At 53.0% G+C, this 23458-nt stretch overlaps 6 protein-coding genes across 6 annotated transcripts; 4 read left to right on the forward strand and 2 right to left on the reverse strand.

Moving 5' to 3' along the window:
* Positions 1-247: 247 nt before the first annotated feature.
* Positions 248-1559, reverse strand: J4E88_007785 (uncharacterized protein; the record flags this gene model as incomplete). Its single annotated transcript, XM_049401400.1, has 2 exons — positions 248-1064; positions 1114-1559. The coding sequence occupies 2 exons, from the start codon at positions 1557-1559 to the stop codon at positions 248-250; spliced, it is 1263 nt and encodes a 420-aa protein (XP_049253084.1).
* Positions 1560-1940: 381 nt separating this feature from the next.
* Positions 1941-3820, forward strand: J4E88_007786 (uncharacterized protein; the record flags this gene model as incomplete). Its single annotated transcript, XM_049401401.1, has 2 exons — positions 1941-2930; positions 3014-3820. The coding sequence occupies 2 exons, from the start codon at positions 1941-1943 to the stop codon at positions 3818-3820; spliced, it is 1797 nt and encodes a 598-aa protein (XP_049253085.1).
* Positions 3821-4643: 823 nt separating this feature from the next.
* J4E88_007787 (uncharacterized protein) lies at positions 4644-7015 on the reverse strand (the record flags this gene model as incomplete). Its single annotated transcript, XM_049401402.1, has 3 exons — positions 4644-4828; positions 4877-5714; positions 6503-7015. 3 exons carry the CDS (start codon positions 7013-7015, stop codon positions 4644-4646), a joined length of 1536 nt encoding a protein of 511 aa, XP_049253086.1.
* Positions 7016-7567: 552 nt separating this feature from the next.
* Positions 7568-10592, forward strand: J4E88_007788 (uncharacterized protein; the record flags this gene model as incomplete). Its single annotated transcript, XM_049401403.1, has 3 exons — positions 7568-7577; positions 9033-9423; positions 9476-10592. The coding sequence occupies 3 exons, from the start codon at positions 7568-7570 to the stop codon at positions 10590-10592; spliced, it is 1518 nt and encodes a 505-aa protein (XP_049253087.1).
* Positions 10593-12004: 1412 nt separating this feature from the next.
* J4E88_007789 (uncharacterized protein) lies at positions 12005-12533 on the forward strand (the record flags this gene model as incomplete). The annotated part of the gene is made up of 2 exons (XM_049401404.1): positions 12005-12343; positions 12399-12533. The coding sequence occupies 2 exons, from the start codon at positions 12005-12007 to the stop codon at positions 12531-12533; spliced, it is 474 nt and encodes a 157-aa protein (XP_049253088.1).
* Positions 12534-14558: 2025 nt separating this feature from the next.
* On the forward strand, positions 14559-15911 carry J4E88_007790 (uncharacterized protein; the record flags this gene model as incomplete). Its single annotated transcript, XM_049401405.1, has 1 exon — positions 14559-15911. The coding sequence occupies one exon, from the start codon at positions 14559-14561 to the stop codon at positions 15909-15911; it is 1353 nt and encodes a 450-aa protein (XP_049253089.1).
* Between the last annotated feature and the right edge of the window lie 7547 nt (positions 15912-23458).

Below are 23458 nucleotides of genomic sequence, written 5' to 3' on the forward strand. Positions count from 1 at the left end.
TTGATCCTATCTTCACCTCAGCTGTAACGGCTAATGTCTGGAATGTGGGAAGACGCGCGCAATGGCATCAGCCAGGTACAGGCCAAGGCTACAATGAAGGCTAGCGTATGTGATATGACAGGACCGACACTAAGGACGAAGACGAAGAGCATGATGATATTGCAAGAGGTTAGCATGACCGACGGTAGTAATGTTTAGAAAGAAGAATATATAACCATAAGAACCGGACCCACATATGGCAGACAGGTTAGATGTAGGAAACCTTGACGCCCATTCCTACGGTACGTCTCACCTTGTCCCACGCACTCCGTATGATGCGTAGTATCCTCTCTCTAAGATGGCGCCTGCCAAACGCCAAGCCAAACGCCAATAAGAAAAGTAAAGTACGGAAGAAAGCCATGGGATTGGAAGTCATGTGATGGGCCGTATCCGAAATCATGGTGTGTATGTTTGCGAACATGGTAGACGCGCGGTTGTAGAGGCCGGGTGGTGGTGTGGTTGGTTTCTTGGCGGGCGTTCGGGAGGTGCGGGAAGACTGCGATGGCGTGGGTTGTGGCTCGTCTGAGCCGCGGGGTTGGCGTCTGTTTTGTTCCTCGCGTATGCGGCGTTCGTCTTGTGCGCGCGACTGCTCGAGGCGCTTGGCCTCGGTTTCTCTGCGGCGCTCCTCCATTTGCTCTTGTTGTTGCTGGCGTAGCTTCTCTTCGCGGGCTTGCGTGTCTTCCTTTTCTTCCTTGAGAGAGTGCAGTGCTAGCAGGAAGGCTTCCTTGCGCTCTTGGTCCAGCACCTCGGACATGTCGATGAAGTCGCGGGCATAGTCCCATTCGTCGTTCCGTGGCAGGACGTGCAGGGTGTAGAGCTCGAGGAGTTTGATGCGCTTTTCCAGGTCGCGTGGGGTGTCGGTGCCGGTGTGTTGCCTACGATGGCCTGGCCGTTTGTCGAGGTATGCCGGAGAAGACATGTGCGAGGACACGTCGAGGGCTGGGTTGGCGGTGGCGGAGAGGTACGTCTCGAGCTTCTGCTGATTGAGCCGCTGCGAGGGCGCATGGGTAAGGAGGAGGGTGGCTCTATGTAGCATCAATACGCAGTCGCTCACCAGGTCAGGGGATTGCTTACAGGTTGACGACAACGTCGGCGTCCACGTCGCCCTCGACCCCCGCATAGCCGTCGCGGACCACGTGGTCCCAGATGCTGCCGTCGCGACACTGCGAGACCAATTGCTTCCATCGCGTGCTGCCAAAGGCGTGCTTGCCCTCTTCGGCGCCCAGCTCGACCACGGCGTTGAGGAAGGTGAGGTAGAAGCTCCACACCTTGACCCGGGTGCCGCGCGACGCCGTCGCGACGGGCGCGTGGCCCACGACGTCGGCCGCGTCGATTGGCGGCGGGCTGATGATGGGCTCGATAGTCGACAGCGCCTCGGGGAGTCGTCGCGTCAGGAACAGCTGGGCAGCCTGTCGGTAGGCTTTGGCGATCTGCGACGACTGTTGCCGTGACGTCGAGAGCGACGAGATGGATGATGAGAGGTAGCGCGACCCGCTGACGTCGTCGTAGAGCGTCGCCATGTTTCGATGTCCTCTGAGCTTCACGAGCGCATAGCGGTGGGTGACGGAGCGCCCGGTGTCAACATTTCGAACCTCGGCTGACCTCACCTCACCCGAACCGCCTTGGCGCGTCACCTGCCTCCGAGACCCCGAGCTATCTGCGTTTGCATCAGTCTGTAGACGTTGTCAAGGTGCTTGACACCCGCTTGCTTGCGTCAAGCTCAGAGTCAGGAGCTAGACACGGGCTTTGTCGCTTGATCCATCGCTGCTAACTTCAACAACACTGACCAGAGAGACCTCCGCACCCAGCCAACGTAGCTCTACACAGCGCCTGCCCCATTTCCTCCGATTGCCAACGACGTTTGGAAGTGCGCCTTGCTTATCTTTACGCGTCTCGCCAACATGGACGTCGACGCAGCTACCTTCCCGCACCACTTGCTGGCCATCTTCATCCACATATCCGAGGCCGACTTTGTGTCTTTTGATCTCGAACTGTCCGGCATTCCATCGCGCATCCAAGACAAACCTGCACATGGCCCGGCGCGCTTCACCATGGAGGAGCGCTATGCCGAGACCAAAATGGGTGCCGACCGCTATCAGATCCTACAGATAGGTATCACTTGCGCGCGCTTCGACTACCTTGCCAATACCTATGTCTTGAGGCCTTACAACATCAACATCAGCCCGCTTTTTGACGAGCGCATCGACTTTGAGCGTGAGATCAAGTTTCAGAGCGGCGCGTGTACCTTCCTCCTCAACAATGGTTTCGACCTGGGGGCTCCATTTGCCACAGGCGTACAGTACTTATCCCGCGAGGAAGCAGAGCGAGCAAAGCGCATGGCCTGGGATCGACTCGAGAACAAGAATCCCATACCCGATCTGCAACTTAACTCGGCAGATGTCGAGTCGCTCGACTTTATGCGCAGGGTGAGGCAAGCCATTGAGAAATGGAAATCTAGCACTTCGTCGTCCTTGGACATTACAACTCATACAGGGCTTTCCACTCCGCCCGTAATACCCGTCATCACGCGATTCGAGAAGCGTCTCGTGCATCAGCTCGTGCGCGCAGAGTTCCCAGAGTTGGTGTCCATAGGACGCGGAGAGTGTATTCGTATCCTTCATCTAGACCCTGTGCGTGAGGCCGACAACATGCGCAGGATCAAGAACCGCGTCAAAGAATCCATTGTCCGACAAACCGGCTTCCGCTGGATCTTTGAGGCTTTAGTCAAGGGCGGCGACATCAATCGCGCGGATCCACTCTATGTCGCACGCACTACTGGCACGATTGTCGCTGCCGACGCATATGATATAAGAGATCGCTACGACAGAGCCATAGAAAGACTCAAGATCAAGCAGCCCGTGCTAGTCGGCCACAACATGTTCACTGACATTGTCTACTTTTATCGTACTTTTGTCGGCCAACTGCCTGCACGTGCAACATCTCCTCATTTGGACGACGCGCTAACTCCGTACAGGATACGTTGCAAGGCTTCCAGGATGCCATCCATGAGCTGTTCCCCAACATCATCGACACTAAATATCTAGCGACTCATGCTGAAGGCGACCTCAACGCCTCCCCTACACTACAGGATATTGCTGAGAATTCAAGTCTGCAGCCGTTGCCCCACATCGTCATGCATGCCGACCATCCGAAGTACCAAGAGACCGAGGCCTTCCACGAAGCAGGCTATGACAGCCTCCTTACTGCCACCATCATGATCAGGCTCGCCGCCAAGCTTGGTGCGGAGCGAGGAGAACAGGTTCCGGCGCCATTGCCCAACCGTCCCAGTGACAAAGCGAAAGGAGTGTTGGCGGAAGATGTTCAGGATTTTCTAAAAGATGGACGCGAGAAGGTCGACCTGCCCGTTCCCCTGCCCCCAGTGGAGCAGCCTCAACCCAAGAAAACAAAGAAACAAAGGGCCAAGGCTAGGAAAAAGGAGGCAAGACAACAACGATTCGAAACTAAGAACCTATTCGACACGCTCAAAGCTCTGAGCCCTGACGCCGAATCTTCCTCGACTGAAGATGACGGAGAGGTTAAGCTTCCTGAAGATAGTGAACTTGCAAAATGGGACGAACAGGTTCAAGACGTCGCCGGGTCATGGGAAAATGACGTCTACGTCCAAGATAAGACGGGATGGGTGCCGTTGGAGCAGGTTAAGCGACAGCCAATGGAGCTCATCCCAGCCTTTGATTCAAAGTTTTGGAACGAGTTTGGCAATACATTGCGTGTGTTTGGCACTCAAGAAGCTGTCCTGAAGATCGCAGAGTGGGAGGTTTGAAAGCCGCGCAAGCTTGACTCCAAGCTAATAAAAGGTGGAGTTGGCACCAAGGTTCTCATGGTTGTGTACAATCTTGAAGAGCTGAAGTTACGCCGTGAGCGGTAGTAGAAAGACAAACATGTGTTGTCTCTAATGCGCAACTCGTCTCTGTGCCCATCATGGTGATTCATCATAAGAGACAGTGGTTTGAGTGCGTAACAAAGAGTTCTTTAATGTCTTTCCCTCTTATTGTAAAGCATGGACAGCCTCCTGCGGCATTCCTTCGGTCCCAATCCAGCAGCGCCATCATCCACAATCACTCAGACCCAATCAAGTTGCAGGTCACCAAACACGCCTTTTCATCATAGACACACAGGTTCGGCATTTGCCGCTCATTTCAACGCCCGCCCATGTCATCACCCATATACAGTCTGCTTCTACCGTACACGAACCCGACTTTCGGTCCAAAAGATCGCACCTCCTCAGATATACACGATTTGCCTTTTTCAATCGATGCATATGACTCTGACAGACTACTCATACACCATCACTTCGAACGGCCAGCTCCAACAGATCTCTGCAGCGGTCTCGTGTGCTCTTCAGGACGTCATAGCGTATTCGAAAGATTCCGCAGGGAGAATGCTCGACTTGACATGTATGAGTCCGCAGTTTGACGGAAAATGGTCTCGGGATCGGAAGAGGTAAAGGATATAGGCAGGTTGTCAGGTAATATTAAATTGAAGGGTCGACGTCTGGTGCTGTTGACACAAAGTTTTCAACAACGTGCAGGACCAGCGCCTATGGCTTCTACTGGCTCGATGTTCACCTCCACCGCTTTTGCCTGTTACGTACTCGATGGGACGATCCCTCGGTTGTGCTCTTCGTCGGAGCCGGGCACATCATTTTCCTGGGGTAATGGCTCAAAGTGCGCATTGTTGACTCTTTTCCTATCGATGCGACGTCTCCAAGGCTTGTACAGCAGAACACTGAGACCACCGAAAACGATGAATGTACCGCATATAGCTCCGCCTGCATCCTGTTAGTGTCGAATTCTTTTAGTGCGATCAATCAACTCACCAACTATATCCCAAGCATCGCCCAGCTTTTCGACGCCTTCCCAAAACTTGCCATGCGGCTCGGCAACGTTGAGCACCAGATTGAGGAACTGCACTGTCCCGATGATGGTCGCGACAACCACGGTAATGACTGTTAGCACAATACTGTAGTAGCAAATGGCGATCGGGTCGCGCGCAAGTTGCGTGCTTGTGTACAGACTCATCATCAGCGCACCATCGGTGGTATCGAGAAGGCACATGCCTGCTGTGAAGAGCAGTGGAAAGATCAAGATCAGCCAAATTGATGTCCCCTTCGTGGCTTGAATCGAACTTATTCCTAGGACAGCGATCTCGGAAGAAGTGTCGAAACCTAGCCCGAAAAGTACACCCAGAGGATACATCTTCCAGGGTCGGTCGACCAACTTGAAGAGCTTCTGCAATATCGGGAAGAGGCAACCGCCGCCCTGTATCTTGAACTGTTCGTGCTCACTACCAGGGTCGCTCGAAACCATCTTTCGCATCTGTACTATGAGCTTGTACAGAATGTAGATGTTCATAAGACCAAGGAGCAACAAGAAAGCAGCAGAGACTGAAGTGCCAATGATGCCACCGACACGCTCGAAATTGTCAAACTTGTCTGACACAGCCGCTGCAGTTCCTGCAACGATGAGCGACGTGATGATGACGATGGTAGAATGTCCGAGACTGAAGAACATTCCAACCGTCACTGGCCGCTGGCCTGCAGCAACCAGACGGCGAGTCATGAGATCGATCGCCGAAATATGATCTGCATCCAGGGCATGGCGCAAGCCCAGAGTGTATGAGAGGATTGCTGTCGAGATCAGTGGCGTATGCCAGTGCTGCCGACGTTTAGCATATGCGATCAACGCCATTTGGATTCACCTTCTTTACTTACTAAGACTATACCAACTGCCGCCCAAACAAGGAGGTTTACAGCGACGAGGGTGATGATGATTGCAATTGCCGCGAATGGGAGCCTTCTGAGGTAGGGTGTCTGCGCATGATATGCAGATGCTTTGTTGGATGCATTGCGAAAGAATGATAATTTGCTCCCTGCATCGCTACCCACTACAGATGAGGGGCGAGAGGTTGCCATTCTACCAGAGTTCGCCCTCGCGCGTAACAAAGAGCGCGACAACTTGAGCTCGAAGCCTGATAGAAAGTGAAGGAAGTTTGAAGAGGTAACTATAGTGAAGCTTGGAAGGTAAGTATCGCAGATGCGGCTCCTGTCGTCCACGGGTGGCACCGTGGGATGCAAATGACGCCAAGTGGGGCTAGCAGCTGTTATCGTGACCCTCTGGCGGGGTAATTAGCATCATGGTGTACTAATGGTCGCGAATCCACAAAACCTCGGCATCAAGTTTTGACAATCAGAAGCTCGTATTATATATGGTGAACTATCGTCGACTCTCAAATTTTGCGGAAGCATAGACATGCGTTGGTGCCACCAAAACCGAAGCTATTCGAGAGAGCCACATTGACTCTGTGCTGTTGAGCAGCATTGGCGACGTAGTTGCAGTTAAAGTCAACCGCCGGATCTCCTGGATTCTCAAGATTGAGAGTCGGAGGTAGGATGTTCTGGTCATCGTCAACATGTAGGCTATGGCAAGAACCACATCTGACTTACGTGATGCATCCCAAGAATCGTGAAAATTGTCTCCACGCTCCCTGCAGCACCCAGAAGATGTCCGACCGCACCTTTTGTACTGCTCACATTGATTTCACAAGCTCTATCCTTTCCGTCTTCGCCAAGCAGAAGCTCTTTGATGGCTCGGTTCTCCGCAGCATCACCTAGTGGGGTGCTCGTCGCATGGGCGTTCACGTAGTCGACAGCGCTTGGCTTGAGGCCGGCATGTCGTAGTGCATGCTTCATTGCGAGACGTGGACCTTGGCCATCTTCGCGAGGTGCCGTCATGTGGTGTGCGTCGCTGGACAGTCCGTAGCCGGCGACTTCAGCATAGATGTTCGCACCTCGCTTCCTTGCGTGCTCGAGTTCCTGCACCTGATTAGATACGACAGGTACGGCAACCTTGCACACAGCGATCGCGTACCTCGAGAACCACAACTCCGGCTCCTTCTCCAATGACAAAACCATCCCGTTCTCGGTCGAATGGTCGACTGGACTCCATGGGCCGTTCATTGAACTCAGTAGCCAGGCTTCTAGCCCTAGCAAAGCCTGATATGGCGAGAGGATGAATGCATGATTCAGCTCCGCCGGCTATCATAACATCTGCATCTCCGAACTGAATCAAACGTGACGCGTCTCCGATGCTATGTGCTCCGGTCGTACATGCTGTTGTTGCCGCATGGTTCGGTCCCTATCATGGCTCAGCATCAACAAACATAGCCAGAAGGTTATAGCCACCTTGAACCCATAACGCATCGATATGTGACCTGCGGCTAGGTTGATCAACAGTCGTGGAACAAAGAGCGGGGACACCTTTCGGTAACCCTAGCACAATCAGTTGACAGTTACGATCGATAGCTGGGACAACCCACGCCTTTCTCATAAGCAATTGTGGTATCATACACATCATCTAAACTGCCGATACCAGATCCCATGTACACTCCCTATCTCGGTGTGAGTAAGATGCAGGCTGGGCGGATGCTGAGCCTCTGTACCGTGACTTCAAGATCGGCCGCTTCCTTCGAAAACCATCCCGCATCATTGAGAGCTTCCTCGGACGCCACCATGGCGTACTGTGCGAAGCGTGCCATACGGCGTTCATCCTGTAATAAAATTAACATTGTCAAAGACGAGAACGTTGGGTGGCGGCACATACGCTGTGGCTTAGATGCTCCTTTGTATTCCATTTGCCATCGGTTTTGCTACCCTGAGGAACCAGACCAGCGACTTGGCTCGGTAGCAGCGCGAATTCAGGGCTTCTGTCTTTGATGGAAACGATGCCACACTGGCTATCGATCAGACGCTTCCAGGTTCGTCGAACACCTATCCGCGTTAGGAGAAATGGGATCAAAGCAAGGTGAACGTCGCGTCACCTAGTCCAAGAGGGGTTACAAGCCCTAAGCCTGTTACTACTACCCGTCGCATCGCATGTCAGTAATAATGGTTGATGTTGGATGCGGACGCGTTTGGGTGGGCAGAGAGAGCTAGTGTCACGCGCAAGCCACGTGTGGCGTCCGTTAGCGAGAGGTGCGTGCTACATAGCCGTGATTGCGTCCGTCCTTGTTGTTTTAGATGCCTCCATTTCGCTCCCGTCGCAGGAATTCTATATAGTGCACGCTGAGCTTGGTTTCCATTTGCAGCCGTTGACTGGTCAGAGTACGCTTTGCGCCAGTCGGTTGATGCATTAATTCGACGATGACAAGTCGTATTTGGGCCAACAATATATTTCTGTGTACTATAAAAGCCAGACAACAACCTGCAATTTGCCCATGACCATCGCAATCAAAGTCGGGAGAGCTCAACCTTTCTGTTGTTGTCCAATCATCTAACTTGAAACACCTGCGGGCAGCCGGTGACTCTGTCTCTTGATTGCACTCGAGGGTTTGGCGACAGTCTTCGTGTTGTTGCACAACCTCATGGGAGAAATCGTATGGTAACGCCATTTTGCACAAAGCAGTGATTATGTCGCCAAGTAGGTGAAAACAATCCTGGACAATGGCGGACAGGCAACACTCGGAGGGAAGCCTCGAGTCTTGTCTCGGGCATTGCGGGGAACTTTGGAAGCAGTGTCAAGAGTATCAAGGCTTGGGCAGACACTTCAAAAAACCAATCTAGGCAAAGGGTGATGGTTGATGTTTGACAGATCGAGGGCATCATACGGGCCAGGCAAATCCCAAAAGCACGTCATTGTCTTGGCGAGCCTCGTCTAGCGGGCGTCTGCAAGCAGCACTCGACACCAATGTGATGACTCCCCACAATGTGATCGATACGCCAGACTTCCTGCAACGCAGGCTCCACTCTTCCCTACGACTACACGTACGACATCGCGACTATGGATACCTATGGATCTGCCAATGGATCGACGAAGTACAGTAGGTGCATTTTGAACTTTTCTTGCCGTCGCAAGCATTTCGGACAGGCAAAGCAAGAACGGCTGGTTGCTGCAATTTGCTATGCGGAATGTTGAAGAATCCAGACGGGTTTTCTTGACGCGTTCTGGCGGTGCATGATCCAAACTGACATGCGGTAGGGACGGTGTCGTCGCAGCCCGAGAATCCGTTCGCCAAACTTATCCCCGACCAGACCTTTGCCGTCATCCCCCGGGTCACGCTCGAATCCGGCGTCGTGTTACACAATGTCAGCGTTGCCTACAAGACCTACGGTACCCTCGCGCCCAGCGGAGACAATGCCATGGTGATATGCCATGCGCTCACCGGAAGTGCTGACGTGGGAGACTGGTGGGGACCGTTGCTAGGTGGGCCTGGGAAGGCTTTTGATATATCGCGCTTCTTCGTCGTCTGTATGAACAGTCTCGGCAGTCCTTACGGGAGCGCAAGCCCGGTCACAGCAAAAGATGGCGACGTCTCGCTGGGTCCGTACGGACCCGAGTTTCCACTGACAACTGTAAGAGACGATGTCAAGTTAGTCGAGCGAAATCTGGAATTCGTACTTGGAAGCTGCTAACAGGCACAGTGTCTTCAAGCTCCTCTTGGATGATCTTGGTGTGAAGCAGGTCGCTGCCGTCATTGGAGGATCCATGGGCGGTATGCTTGTCCTCGAGTTTGCCTACTTCGGAAAAGACTACGTCAAGACCATCATCCCGATAGCCACTTCCGCTCGCTACAGCGCATGGGGCATCAGCTGGGGCGAAGCGCAACGGCAAAGTATCTACAGTGACCCCAAATACGACGACGGCTATTACGCATATGAAGATCCTCCATCGACCGGGCTTGGAGCCGCACGCATGTCTGCTTTACTGACTTACAGAAGCCGCGACTCGTTCGAATCAAGATTTGGGCGCAACACACCAGACCTATCCAAGAAACAGAGCATCAATACTGTACCGCGACCGACCACTCCGTCCAATCCCTCCCATGAACACTGGGCGATACACAACCACGGTCACAAGAACGCTGGCTCGCCGCGTCTGATGTCACGGACAAACAGCAGTACCGCCATACCCGGTTCTGCAGCCGCACATGCCGACCTCGAGTTCCATGATGCATCGGACCCAGCCACTCCGAACCTCGAAAGGTCAAGCTCGACAAGTAGCAACAGTCAATTCCCGCGCTCATCGAAGCCTCTTGCGCCGCACTACTTCTCAGCACAGTCCTACCTCCGTTACCAGGCCGACAAGTTCATCAAGCGTTTTGACGCTAATTGTTACATCGCAATCACAAGAAAGCTGGATACGCATGATGTATCCCGCTACCGCTATCCTGAAGGCGAGACGCCCGACACACTAGATCCAGTATCGGCCCTTCATTATGCGCTTTCCTTGATTGAACAGCCTACACTGGTACTAGGTATACAGTCGGACGGTCTCTTCACATTTGCCGAACAGAAGGAATTGGCCGCTTGTATTCCCAAGGCTACACTTAAGACGATCGATTCTCCAGATGGTCACGACGCCTTCCTCCTGGAATTTGAGCAGGTAAACAAACACTTACTAGGCTTCCTCAAGACCGAGCTTCCAGAGATCATGAATAGAACACCAAACGTAGAGACCGCAACAAGCGATTCTGGTATGGTCGCCACCAAAAGCAGCACGTTTGGTGAGGCTGAGGTCGACGATATCACGGCATGGTAAGAAGAATGGGAGCATTGAATTTGGCACGGCGTTCTGGGTTCAGAGGATAACTGCACTGGTCGGCGTACAAATTTCGGTATAGGCTTGAAAGAAGGCTGCATGAGTATAATGCGCCATGGGGCGTCCCGAGCTGAGGTTCAACCCCTCGTAGACACCAAGTATTGCAGCATGAGAGCAGCAACAACAACCCAATAATTCTCTCCTCTTAGTTTTCCCGAATCTTTCGACTCTGTCACAAACGGCTCGCTCATGTCCAATCTACCTCATGTCTGTACCCCGCCTTGCACGCTAATCGTTAGTCGTCTCCGCACGTCCACCGTCTCGCGTGCCCCTCATCCTCGGTTCGTATACACAGCGGATACTCCCCGCAGACCTTGACACGAACGTGCTTTATCCGATCTGGTCTCCCGAGTTGCAGTGCTGTAGGATCACGAGGGCTTCGGTGACGATGCACGGTAGATTATGAACGCAACGTCTTGACAATGGTAGAGGGATTATCTGTGTACCGAATTCGGACTGCTCATGCTTTTGCGACCCCGATCAGTAACCTTCGACTATCCGTACAAAGGCCAAGAACAAGGTCCGTTAAGTTGGACCCCCGCACATAGGACAGTGGGTGCCGGGTGTCCGTGTTGATACATATATAGGTGTATTCGGAGTGACTCAATGTTCCTCAATCAGCCATACTCCCTTTCTTCACATCGTCCCGAATACAGTAACATTATGCAACTCCCCAAAACACAAAAGGCGGCCATCAAACAAGGCACCGGCGACAACGCTACGATTACCATCAAGGAGATTCCTGTCCCAGAACCAGCTCCTGACCAGATTCTCGTCAAGATAAACTACAGTGGCCTCTGTGCCTCGGACAAATCCCTGCTCCATGATGAGTGGGACTTCAAGATGGCCGAATGTACCAAAGGCATCGCAGGCCATGAGGGCGCTGGCATCGTTGTAGCCGTTGGCGCAAACGTGCAGGATCTCTGGCAGCCTGGTAATCGCGCTGGTATCAAATGGATTGCGTCTGTATGCCGACGATGCGAGTTTTGTACTAATGGCCAAGACGAATGTCATTGCCCGAAGCAGCTGAACAGTGGATTTACTGTTGCGGGAACGTTCCAGGAGTATTGCTTAACGGATGCGAGATATGCGACGAGATTGCCTGATGGTGTCAAAGATGAGGAGGCGGGCCCGATCATGTGTGGTGGTGTTACAGCGTATGTGGCTTGCAAGAGAAGTAAAGTACTCCCCGGGCAGTGGATTGTCATTCCGGGAGCGGGTGGTGGTGAGTATGCGCATAGCGCTTTTGTGTCCTCTTCCGTCTTTCGCAGCGACGAAATTGAAACCGTCATATAAGATGATGCTGATACCACCCAGGCCTTGGTCATTTTGGTGTTCAGTACGCTCGCCATATGGGTATGCGCGTTATTGCCATCGACGGCGGCGACGCCAAACGCGATCTCTGCCTCTCTCTTGGTGCCGAGAGGTTTATCGACTTCACTACATGCTCGGACATCACTTCCGAGATCATGAAGATTACTACTTATGGCGCTCATGGCGTGATCGTTTTCGCAGCAACGAAAGCAGGCTACGAACAAGCGCCAAACTTGCTGAGACCCAACGGCACGATGGTGTGTGTAGGCCTACCGAAAGATTCGTCGATCATTGCGGGAGCTAGTCCAATCCTGATGTGCCTCAAGAGATTGAATGTTGTGGGAAGCGTGACAGGAACGCTAAAGGACGTTGAGGAGGTGAGTGTTATTCTCGCGAGCTAGGTAGGGAGACTGCTACTAACTGGGCGGGTAGGCACTCGACTTTACTTCGCGAGGACTCGTACATCCGATTCTGACTCATGGTGGTTTGGAGGATATTGATCGGTTCTGTGCAGACATGAATGCAGGGAAGCTTGCTGGACGGGCTGTTATCAAGATCGCTGCGTAGATGGGTACAGTCCACGATGCTCTACATCAAGTAGAAATTTGGTACCGCCATGCTACACTCAAGATAGATCTGCGCCAAACCCTACGTGAAGCAAATCAGAGGCGAATCATTTTTCTGCTCTGCTTGACTCCTTTCCTTCGTTATGATGCGGCTGAATGCGTGGCTGAAGGGTTTACGAGTGGCTGTGTTTTACAATGGGTTCATCTTAACTTGCCTCCAAATACTAGTCAGCGCTCTTTGGAGCACTACCTCGGTGACAGACCTACTCAAATGTAGCTCTCGATCTGCTATTGAAGAATAGAGTAACCAGCCACGGAGGCATCAGCGAAATTTAAGGTGATGGATGATGACGGTATGGAGAGGATCATAGGTTTCAAATCAAGACCAGGGTACTAGACGAAGCTGTCGAGACAAAGGTGCCGGTTGCCACGAATATGCCGGATAGAGTGCAGCACTGCAGATATCCGCTGTGCGATGTATGATTGTCCTAGGGCTAATGTGAGATTGCGATAGTCATCTGACTCTTCACCGTACGCAAACCGTACCACGGAAATTGTTTATCGAAATGTCTGGCGCGGCGCAAGCAGGATTGCCTCACAGGTGACGCGAAAATGACGGAAAGATGACGTGGAAAGACAAAAAGATGGTGTTCGAAAAGGAGCGGCAAAGAAGAAAGGAAGACAGTCGAGCAGGGAGAAGGTGTTGGCGATATCTGGATTCGGACAGGAGGGTGCGACCTGCGTGTGTCGGTCAGTATAGGCCACAAGGCGAGCGTGTCCGAGGTACGGAGGACAAAGACAAGCGGCGAACGCGTGCCGCCTGCGCCAGCGTACCGCGAACCCGAGCCGTGGGATTGCAATTAGCTGATGACTTCCGCATGCCTAGGGCAAGAAGCCGTCATGTGTCGAAGCCAAGACAACGTCGACCTAGGGCGAGGCCTGACTCAGCTAAAGTGGCGCGGTTTGCGTTAGCAGGGCACGGGGCGTGTCATGGTGGTGGAGCCGAGACTGTCAGCGTGGTGTGGGAGCAGCGAGAAAAGCGATGGTGTGGTGATTCTAGGCTCGGTGGGAGGTGCGCGAGATTCCCAGCTGAGGCAAAAAGCACGCAGGGTGGAGTGGAGTGCGGCGGACGACGGATCGCTTGCAGAGGTGCAGGACTCGACTTGGCTCAAAGGGGCGGGTGGGCCTGTTTCTAGGTCCTGTTAGCGGCATCTGGAACGTCTTCAGGCCTTGACGAGTTATCCTTGCATGGCACCAACAACTGCAGGGCAGCTGATAGCAACAAGTGATGCTCCTCTTCTCCGCCAGCTTCCATTCGCACTGCCCTGCGCTGTCAATCTCTCCGTCAGACTTGTGTCGCATCTTCCTCGGTCACATACGACGCGCCCCGTCCGCATTTCATTCCACAGCAGGACCACCCCTGTCGTCGCTTTTAGATATACCCAACGCGCCTGCCACCGCTTCTTTCGCTTCTGCAGCTCCTGTGGCGTCATCTCGACAGCGACGCTGGACTTTGTCCGTTTGCTCGACTTACTTTTTCCTGACGAGAACAAATCACTGTGACACATCGAGTCCGGGGATTCCATCGTCAAACCACTACCGCAAGCCACCCGTTCATGGCGCCTTCTCCTCGATAGGTCCATGAGCTGCTTTGGCACCACACGCCGCTTCCAAATACAGCGCCGATACCTACACTAAAGTCGTGCCCTGACCTTGGCCAAGAGCCCTGCAGCCTTGCAGCCATCTACTCTTCAACGCACCGCCCTGCTCCATAGACTCGACCACTGAAGCCATGGCGCAAACACGTGCACCACGGCCTCGCTCGACAAACCCTTCGCCGGCCACGTCAACATATGGATACCACAACACCTACCACACCCACGCCCAACTGCCCATCGGGTCGCCGCCCTCGTATGCTCGCGCAACCGATCCTCAGACCCGTCGCGTTCTAGACGAAAGGACAAGGAGAGAGAAAGAGGCGGTGCGCAGTATCCAGTCACCCCCGCCCTACACCTGCACCGTCGAGATGGAAGGACTTGTTGGCATCAAGCAGGAACTATCCTCGCCATTCCAGGTCTCGGGACATCGAGAATGGCATGATGTCTACGCCATACTTCGAGGCACGCAGTTGAGCATACACCGCATAAAGTACCCGCGTCTCCTCAGCAAGAACAAAGAGCCATGCCCAGGTCGCTTGTTGCGAACCTATTCCTTGCAGCATGCTGAAGTTGGCGTGGCATCTGATTTCAAGAAGACGTTGCTGATACCAAAGTCTCCTTTCGCCCACCTGGTGCCCGCTGTCGCTCGGCCTAAACTGTACGAAACGGATCCACAGCTTTTCGAGCCTGTACGGGAACATGCCATCCGCCTGCGCCTGGAGTTTGAGCAGTTCTTGCTCTGTCCGTCGACCGAGCAAGGCATGCTCGACTGGGTGGAATTGTTTTGCGCCGCCATCGACATCAGTGCACCCCTAGAAGATCGCAGCGAGCCCCGCTACAGAAGTCTTCCTCGAAGGGGCAGGCGTCAACGCATTTTGGACAACGCGCAGTTCGGAGAAAACCTCGAGAGTCTGACAAGTCTAGAAGCCGGCCGACGCATCGTTGCACAACAGGAGCAAATTATCCGCCAACTTTACCCACATCTGGCTGGCACCCGCGACTCGGGCATCAGCCACGCAGCACCTGCGCCAGACCTAGAATTCGACGACTTCGACCCCGAAGACGTTCGTTTCCCGACGCGGCATGCGAGAGAATCGCTAGCACCCATCTCTTCACACGACTACGAGCAAGGTGATGACGAGCGTCCTGAGAGTGACTCATCGTCAGATTCCAAATCGGCACCCGCGATCCGACCTTGCCCTGCGCAGACCCTGCGTTACCGCCGCCGTTGCGCTCCAGTGTTGCTTGCTTCTTCTCCACGTGTCAGCGACGTAGTCTTTGGAAAAGGCCAACGCTTCCGCATTAGCGTCAAGGCGCACATGCTCGTCGACTATACCCCGCACCCACCCCGTTACGACGTACATGGTTTCGCGAGGTCCAAACGCTCTGCAAGGCTTACAACGATCCACAGCTCACCAACAGCCACCGCAGACAAAACTGAATCCGCTGCTGCCTCATCAGAGAGACCCAGCTCGCCTATTCGTGGTGTCAGTGATGATTCCATCACGTCAATCACTTTCGGCGAAGACCTAGGCCCTATGCGCTCCAAGTCAAACAGCGATGCTACAGGCCCATCAGGCCCACCATCGCCGTCTGGCATGTCGCAAACAAAGATGGATACCGCGCGTCAACTGAAGACGTTAGGAAAGCGACGAACGAGCGAGGACAGTCGCGAGACAGGCCTGAGCGCCGTCACAATTGGTGCCGGCTTGATGATCTGAGCATCCATCATACATTACATCTACACATACTCTCTTATGTCTTGCTGCATCACTGGGCGTCAACCGAGCCTACACTCGGCTTAGAGGGACCACTACTTTTCTTTTTAGCGTTTGCACTGGTGTCATAAGCCGGAAGGAGGATATACCCATTTTACTTTGTACGGCATATAACGAGAGCGTTTGCGTTGGGCTAGCAGTCGTAGTCGACGGCAGCGGGTCGTCTGTATATAGGCCATGCTGACATTAATCAAATTCATCTATAGAAATGACCCGTGCATGTAATCTTTCCATAGCTCCACCTCTCAAGCAAAGTCGCGATCCTGACACGTCTAAAACTTGACATAGCCCTTGTCCTTGACAAACGTAGCTAACCACGGTACATCCCTTTCTTGCTGCACCAACTGCGCATAGAATGCGCCGTGCGCAGGGCCATCTACACCGTTTAGCATGGGTGCACCATCTGCAAATGTAAAGTTATGAAGTTAGTGTATCTCTCATATGCGGTTTGTACAGTCATTTTCTTACCATGCTGTCGTTGGTCTGCATAGAAGAACCTATAACCCGATATTAGCAGAACATCCCATGTCCAACCCACACGTTGACAGCAAGAGAAGTGTTGCGTAGAGGGAAAAAAACAACTCACCGATACCCCTTCTCCTTGTACAAAGCATCTGCCATGCCAACCCAATGCGCACTCGCGCTCTTTCCCACACCCAGTGTCAAGAACAGCGGGACAGGCGCAATGGTCTGATTCAGCGTATTGCCAGTGTAGATAAACGTCTTCTTATCCCCTGCATGCTCCTCCCCCATGCTTTCCCAGCTCTTGACCGCTTCCTGCGCTGCCACATACGGACTCACGGTATTGACATTCAGGTCTTTGGCAAATTGTTCCTGGGATATGGATAGCACGCTCTCTTCCACAGGGGGAGGCGTCAGCGCGGCAGCGTTCCAGACCACAACGTTGGGCGATGTGCCGTACTCTTTTAGCACGAGCGAGAAGAGGTTGGGAATGGATGTTGGCGCCGTGAAATCGGCTTTCAGGGTGAGGATGCCCGTGTCGGGGTTGATGCTGTTCGTGCCGGATCGGGAGGCAGTTGCAACGCGGTAGTTCAGGATGGTGAATGAGGTGCTTATGGCTAAGCCTACATTGGGGCCTGCGCCGAGAATGAGGGCGACGGGTTTGGTGGACATGATGTTGGATTGATGCTGCCCAGGTGCGTGAGGCGGTACGATGAGACAAGAGACAAATGGGGCCAAGATACAGAAGCGGTTGGTGGTCCTATTGAAGATGCATGTGCCCTCCGTTGATACTTATATGCAGTGGGACGGACAATCAGGCAGCCTCCCATCCATCCGCCAGCTTCCAGAGTCCCGTTGCATTTATAATCTGTGCTGCATACCTGTATGTCAGCACAATCACCCCGGACTTTGCTTTCATACATTCTCGCTCTTTGCCAGTCGTTGAGTAGGTGAGAAGCCAAGAGGACGAATCCAGAAGGAGGACGTCGGGAACGTGCATGAAGAGTTACAAACAGGACGTAATCGGTGCCAAGCGAAGACTTACCAATCAACATGACTTGGCGAATCGGGATATTTGGCCGTTTGGTAGGTTGAAATGCAACGGAACTGTGCCGCGCAGGAAGCGAAATGGAAGAGAACTTGAACTGAGCGGCAATTCTCTGAATCCGCGGAATCGGCCATATCGTACAATACACCACTCATACCTATAGTCACCATTCATACGTCATCCAAGTCATAAGCATCGTGCTCAACCCTCTGCTTCCTCCCTTTCCTTCCCTTGCTACCCCGAATTTTCCGATCCGCAGTATACCGTCCATCGCGGTCACCAACCAACAACCTCCCTCCCTTGCCAAGCACCTTTGCGGGACCTTCCTCGACGGTCCTTCCATCTTTCTCACCAACACCTATTTCGATAGTGACTTGCTTCGCCTTCTTGACTTTCCTGCCCTTTTTGTCGAATTCGTCGTTTGGCCGGCCTAGACGTACGTTGCGTGGTATCCGCGTCTTTGCGCCGAGGGCCCAGAGGTCGCCCCAGCGGACTTTTCGCGCGTCGCGGTAAGCTTGCTTGCTGAAGGAGCGTGGGACGGTCCAGCGCTCTAGCGTGCCAGCAGGTGTGCACACATCTAAGATGATATGGCCTCTGCGCTTAAGTGCGGGGAGCACAAGACGCGGGAAGGTGAGTGGGTTAACGTCGGTAGATGAGGACATGACGGGCTCTTCGGTTCCTGGGTCTGATGATGGGCGCCATTCGTGCCCTTCAAAAGCTGCGGCGGTTGATGCTTCACCTTGCACGAACCCCTTGCCGAGGATGTCATATTGTGGAAGGCGCTGGTCGCGTCCACGCTGGACGGCTAGGTAGCTGAACTGCACATCCTCATGGTTCTTGTCTTTTGCATTCAAGATACGTTGAAGGTATGGAGGGCGGATGTACCGCTGATTGAAGAAACAAAAGTCCTTCCTTCCTTGGCTCACACCTGTAGACTGATACATCGGGCACGTGCTGTGATTTGTGCATGGTGCAACGATCATTCCCGTCTCCTTCTCAGAGAATCTAGTCTCTTCGTCCGGTTTTGACACCTGAGATTCGAGTAGCGTCTCGATAGTGTCTGAGCCGGGAGAAGATATGTGTTTGTTTAGAAGGTACGAACGGGCAGCGGCTACAACTTCAAAGCCTCGTGGTAGGCCTTTCTCAATGAGGATGAGAACACCACCCTTGGGGTTCAGAAGAGACCAGTATTTTTCGACTTGCTCTCTGCGAAGATAGTCTTGTCGGATGGGCCAAAGTGTATGTGGCGCAATGATGACGTCATAGAACTTGCGCGGTTGCTGCGTGTTTGCATCGTCGGCCGCTGTCACAGTCTCTGGCAGTCGCGGGATAAATGTTGTGTTGTCCAGCAACTTGCTTGCACGGTGGCGCAGTGCATCAGATGCGGTCAAGACAGTCGCCTTTCCCAACGGGGTAGCACCAAGCGACGTGTTTCCCGAGTCCTCGTGCATACGTTGCCATTCGGCCTCTAGCATCTCGTGCCATGCGAGCACGCCGACACCACCAGAGCCAGCGTCTAGTATGGTGCCACCCTTTTTGTCCTGCAGCATGTGTTGCAGCCATCCTGACCCTAATCGGCGACGGACTTCAACCATGGCGCTCATGACACTTGCGTATGTGCCTGGCTGTACAGAAGCCATGTAAACATCAGCCTCGATGTTGCCCATATCTGACTGCGAAGGGTGGAGCGGAATTGGTTTCTGCTCGTGGCCCAAGCGTGCAGGGGTCGTGCTGGCGGAGTGAGGCAAACCACGACCGCCAAAGATACGGTTCGCAGACTCGGCGAGGTGTTTGTGGTTGGCGCGCGTCAGGAGCAGCGCGGTAGGGTCGACGAGCGAGTTCTTGGGCAGAAAGACGGTCGAAGGCGATGGCTTGAAGCGGCCCTCGATGGTCAATGGATGTGCGCGCATAAAGCCGTCTTCCTCTTGCACTTCATCTACGTCCTCCCAGGCCTCTGCTTCCTCTTGTTGCAGTCGACTCTGCTCGTAGATGTCGTCGTGGTATGCCTGCGCCTCTTCCTCCCTGCGCGCTTCCCATTCTTCGGGTGTCATTGTCTCTTGGTCCGGCTCAGCAGCTGCCTCGTCTTCGGCATCGACCTCTTCCGCGACTTCAATCTCTTCGAGTTGGCCGTCCACCCCCTTCCTGAGCAAGACGATGGAACCGTCAGGCCCCTCCTGCTCGACAATCTCGTCGTCAACTGCACCGTCAACGCGTTCCGCCTCTTCGGCAGCATCTGCAAAGACGGCTGGGCCATACAGCCTCTTGTATATTGTGTACTCGTCGTCGGTCAAGTGGTCCCGCGGCAACGTATCGCCGAACTGCTGCCTTGCTCTCCGCGCGTTGACTTCGTGGCTAACCGCGTCGGCTGCCGAGGGAGGCAAGCCTTCAGTATCCCGTGAGGCATGTTGCTGCAATTGCCGTCTTCCAAAGGCTGTAGAGAAGGCTCTTCGTGGCGTTGTAGGCTCCGGGGCGACCAAGCGTAGCGGCGGCGGCGCGTGCCGTGTCTGAGAGGGTAATCTTGCGCTACGCGCTCGTGAAATGGCAATGTTTAGTCGGCACGATGCACATACTGACGGTAAGCCTCTCGTCTTCAGCATCATCGAACGCCGACCTTGATCTTGTCGAGCAATGCATTCTGGCCGCTCGAGGCAAAGTTCGCCGCATCTTGAATCCAGGGTCCACGCGCTAAGCCCTGCCCAATCCAGATGCGTGCCGACATGTTTACTCAGCCTGCGCCCCGCTAGAGATCCAACTATACAACATCGTTTAGTTGTTTCGAAACTATGAACATGGGCCTGGGGTCTGGAGACTTTGACTATCCGTCGCTGAAGAAGCTACTCGACAACACGACTGCTGAAGTCCTACTTCCGGGCGACGGTGAAGAGTACGAAAAGAGCATCGAGAGGTGGAGTGAGCACTGCATAAAACGAGCTGTACGTTCCCCTAGTTCTGTCTTTCTATACAAATGTTTCTGCATCATGTTCACGCACTTATACGAGCAAAGGCTGCTGTAGTCCTAGTCCGGTCCGCCCATGACGTCTCCGCGGTTTTAGCTCAAATACGCGAGCACAGAATCCCCTTCACAGTCCGCGGTAAGCACATTAGAGTACAGCCAAGTTACATGTGAGAGAAAGACTCACTTCCTGTAGGGGGAGGCCACAGCACGTCTGGAGCTGCGTCTATCCGAGATGGCATCGTCATCGATCTTTCCAAGATGCGCAAGGTGATTGTCGATGTGGATGCCGAAACAATCAAGGCAGACGGTGGGACTATCTGGGAAGATGTCGACGTTGAGGCTGCCAAGTTTGGTCTTGCAACTGTAGGTGGCACCGTCAACCATACCGGCGTGGGGGGCTTGACTCTGGGAGGAGGCTATGGTTATCTCACAGGAAAGTACGGCTTAACGATTGGTATGTGCATGAACCAGTATCAATGAGTATTGATAAAGTCTGCGTTACTGACATCTTCCAGATAATCTATTGTCCGTTGACATTGTCCTCGCTTCTGGTGAACAAGTTGTCGCGTCAGCCACCTCAAACCCCGACCTATACTGGGCTGTGCGAGGCGCAGGTCAGAATTTTGGAGTAGTGACGGCATTCACATTCCAGGCTTATCAACAGAGGAGCCATGTGTTTGCGGGGCCGCTGGTTTTCCTTCCGGATAAGCTACCACAGGTCGTTCAGTTCGCAAATAAGTTTCATACTACCAACGACGGCAACCAAGCGATGCTCATGGGCTTCTCTGCCCCACCACCGGCGAATGCTTCGGTTGTAATTTGCCAGATCTTTCACAACGGTAACGAAGAAGAAGGAAACGCCTTCTTCGCCGACTTATTTGAACTCGGCCCAATAGCGAACATGACCGCCATGATTCCCTACCCTCAACTCAATAGCCTTCTTAATCAAGGAGCCGGCTTTGACGGACGTAAGCTTTTCGGTGGTGGCGCTTTCAGACTCCCCATGGACCCAAACTTCGCTATGCAGCTTCACGCTGAGTTCAATGCTTTTGTGGCGTCGCATGAGCGAATGAACGAAAGCATGATGCTTTTTGAAGCCGTTCCTTATAAGAAGGTCATGGAGATTTCCAACGACAAGACGGCTTTCTCAAATCGTGGCGATTACTATAATGTGGCTGTGATGATGAAATGGTAAGCCAAATCAGCACCACAGAGGAGTTAATATTAAAGAGAGCACAGGTTCGATCCTTCACTCGACGACAAAATTCGTACGTTCTCACGAAACCTTCTCAAAAAAGCCTCAGAAACTGCCTCGGAACGGTCAAAGGATGGTGGTGTAGGTCAGTACGGCAATTATGCAGCTGCCGATGTTGAGGCGAACGAGATCTTCGGCGCAAACGTGAAGCGACTCGAGGAACTTAAGCACAAGTACGACCCCGATAACCTGTTCAGTCATGGCACAAAATTGACTCCGCGTCCCTTGGTAGTGGTGAATTGAGTACTCCCACCATATGTGCATATATACAACACGGGATGAAATGTATCGAATCAGATGCGTACAAAATTCAGTCTCCGGTTTACTACTATATATTTACCACGATGATGCTTTGTTTACCAACAGCTCAGTACATACTTTTGTGTACTTTCCTTCGTCTCGGCTCGAGGTCGGAGTTACCACATCGGATATATATCTACACTACACGACGCGACAGTAGCGCCGGAAATCAGCAACCCCTGACGTCACCCCATACCACCGGCCTCTACAATATTACCAAGCTTCTACGCCACACCCAGATAACCCTGCACGACTAGCCGTATCCACTCCTTTTCAGTCTGCGCTCGGGAAATAATGTCTACCGATGCACCGACAGTATCTGAATCAAAGGACCAACGTTGTGGGGCACGCGATCCACGGAGATTCGTCCTACACGTGCTTAAAACCGAGCGTGCAGACTCTATCAAAATCGCGAAGTTCGTCGCATGCAAGTTCTGTATCTATTCACTTTCCAAGCTTGAACGCCGGCATAGCGACACTGTTTCCCTCACCACAACCTTCTCTATCGTTGAAAAACACAGACGAGTTATATTTATATACATGGAAGTTCACGCCCTACACTAGTAATCATAGTCTGCTACACGTATTTGACAGCATACCCAGTCTTTGTGCACGCCTCTTCTCAGTCTCACGTCACCATGGAAAGCACAAGACGACCACGAGCTCAAAGATCATCCACGTGCCGATCAGTATCCCGACAACGGCGACTCGACAACGCACCATTACACCGTATCTTGTCCAGTCAATTCCCAGACGATCATTCGGTTTATCACCATGAAGATGGCGAGGGAACCCATGTCGACGAGGACGCCAGTTCATTGCACAAGACTGAGACTGAAAGGCGAGACGAGAACTCGTCCAGTGACAACGACGGCGGCGGCGACAGCGGCGATGACAAAGGTGGGAAAGAAGTAAAAGATGATACCGCTCAAGAGGAAAATACGACTTACGAGGAGATACGGGGTGGTATTCCATACGAGCGTGATGTGGTGGCACTATCACGTTTAGAAAAGCAACAGTCTACGCGGTCCGTCAAAGACCCAAATTTGGTATATTCTACCTGACAGACATTGACTGCTACTGTAACATCTAACATGCATAAGGTCACATGGGATTCAGAGTTCGACCCACATAATCCAAAGAACTGTAGGTTTGGTCTCCCCAACTAAGCACAGATAAGTTTTGGTCTAACAGCTGGTAGGGTCCATGAAGCGGAAATGGGCAGCAACTATCATTGTCTCTTCTTTTACCCTCGTCTCGCCAATATCCTCGTCCATGATCTCGCCAGCTCTGAGCAGCATCAGTGCTGAATTCGGCATCACAAATGAAGTCGAAGCCCAGCTTACCTTATCCATCTTCGTTCTGGCGTATGCAATTGGACCGCTGTTCCTAGGCCCACTATCGGAGATCTATGGACGAGTCATCGTCTTGCAGCTGTCAAACTTGTTCTACTTGGCTTGGAATTTGGG

This window comes from Alternaria novae-zelandiae (assembly GCF_023758075.1).
Source record: "Alternaria novae-zelandiae strain BMP 2774 chromosome Unknown scaffold_16, whole genome shotgun sequence".
In the NCBI taxonomy this organism is placed as follows: Eukaryota; Fungi; Ascomycota; class Dothideomycetes; order Pleosporales; family Pleosporaceae; genus Alternaria; species Alternaria novae-zelandiae.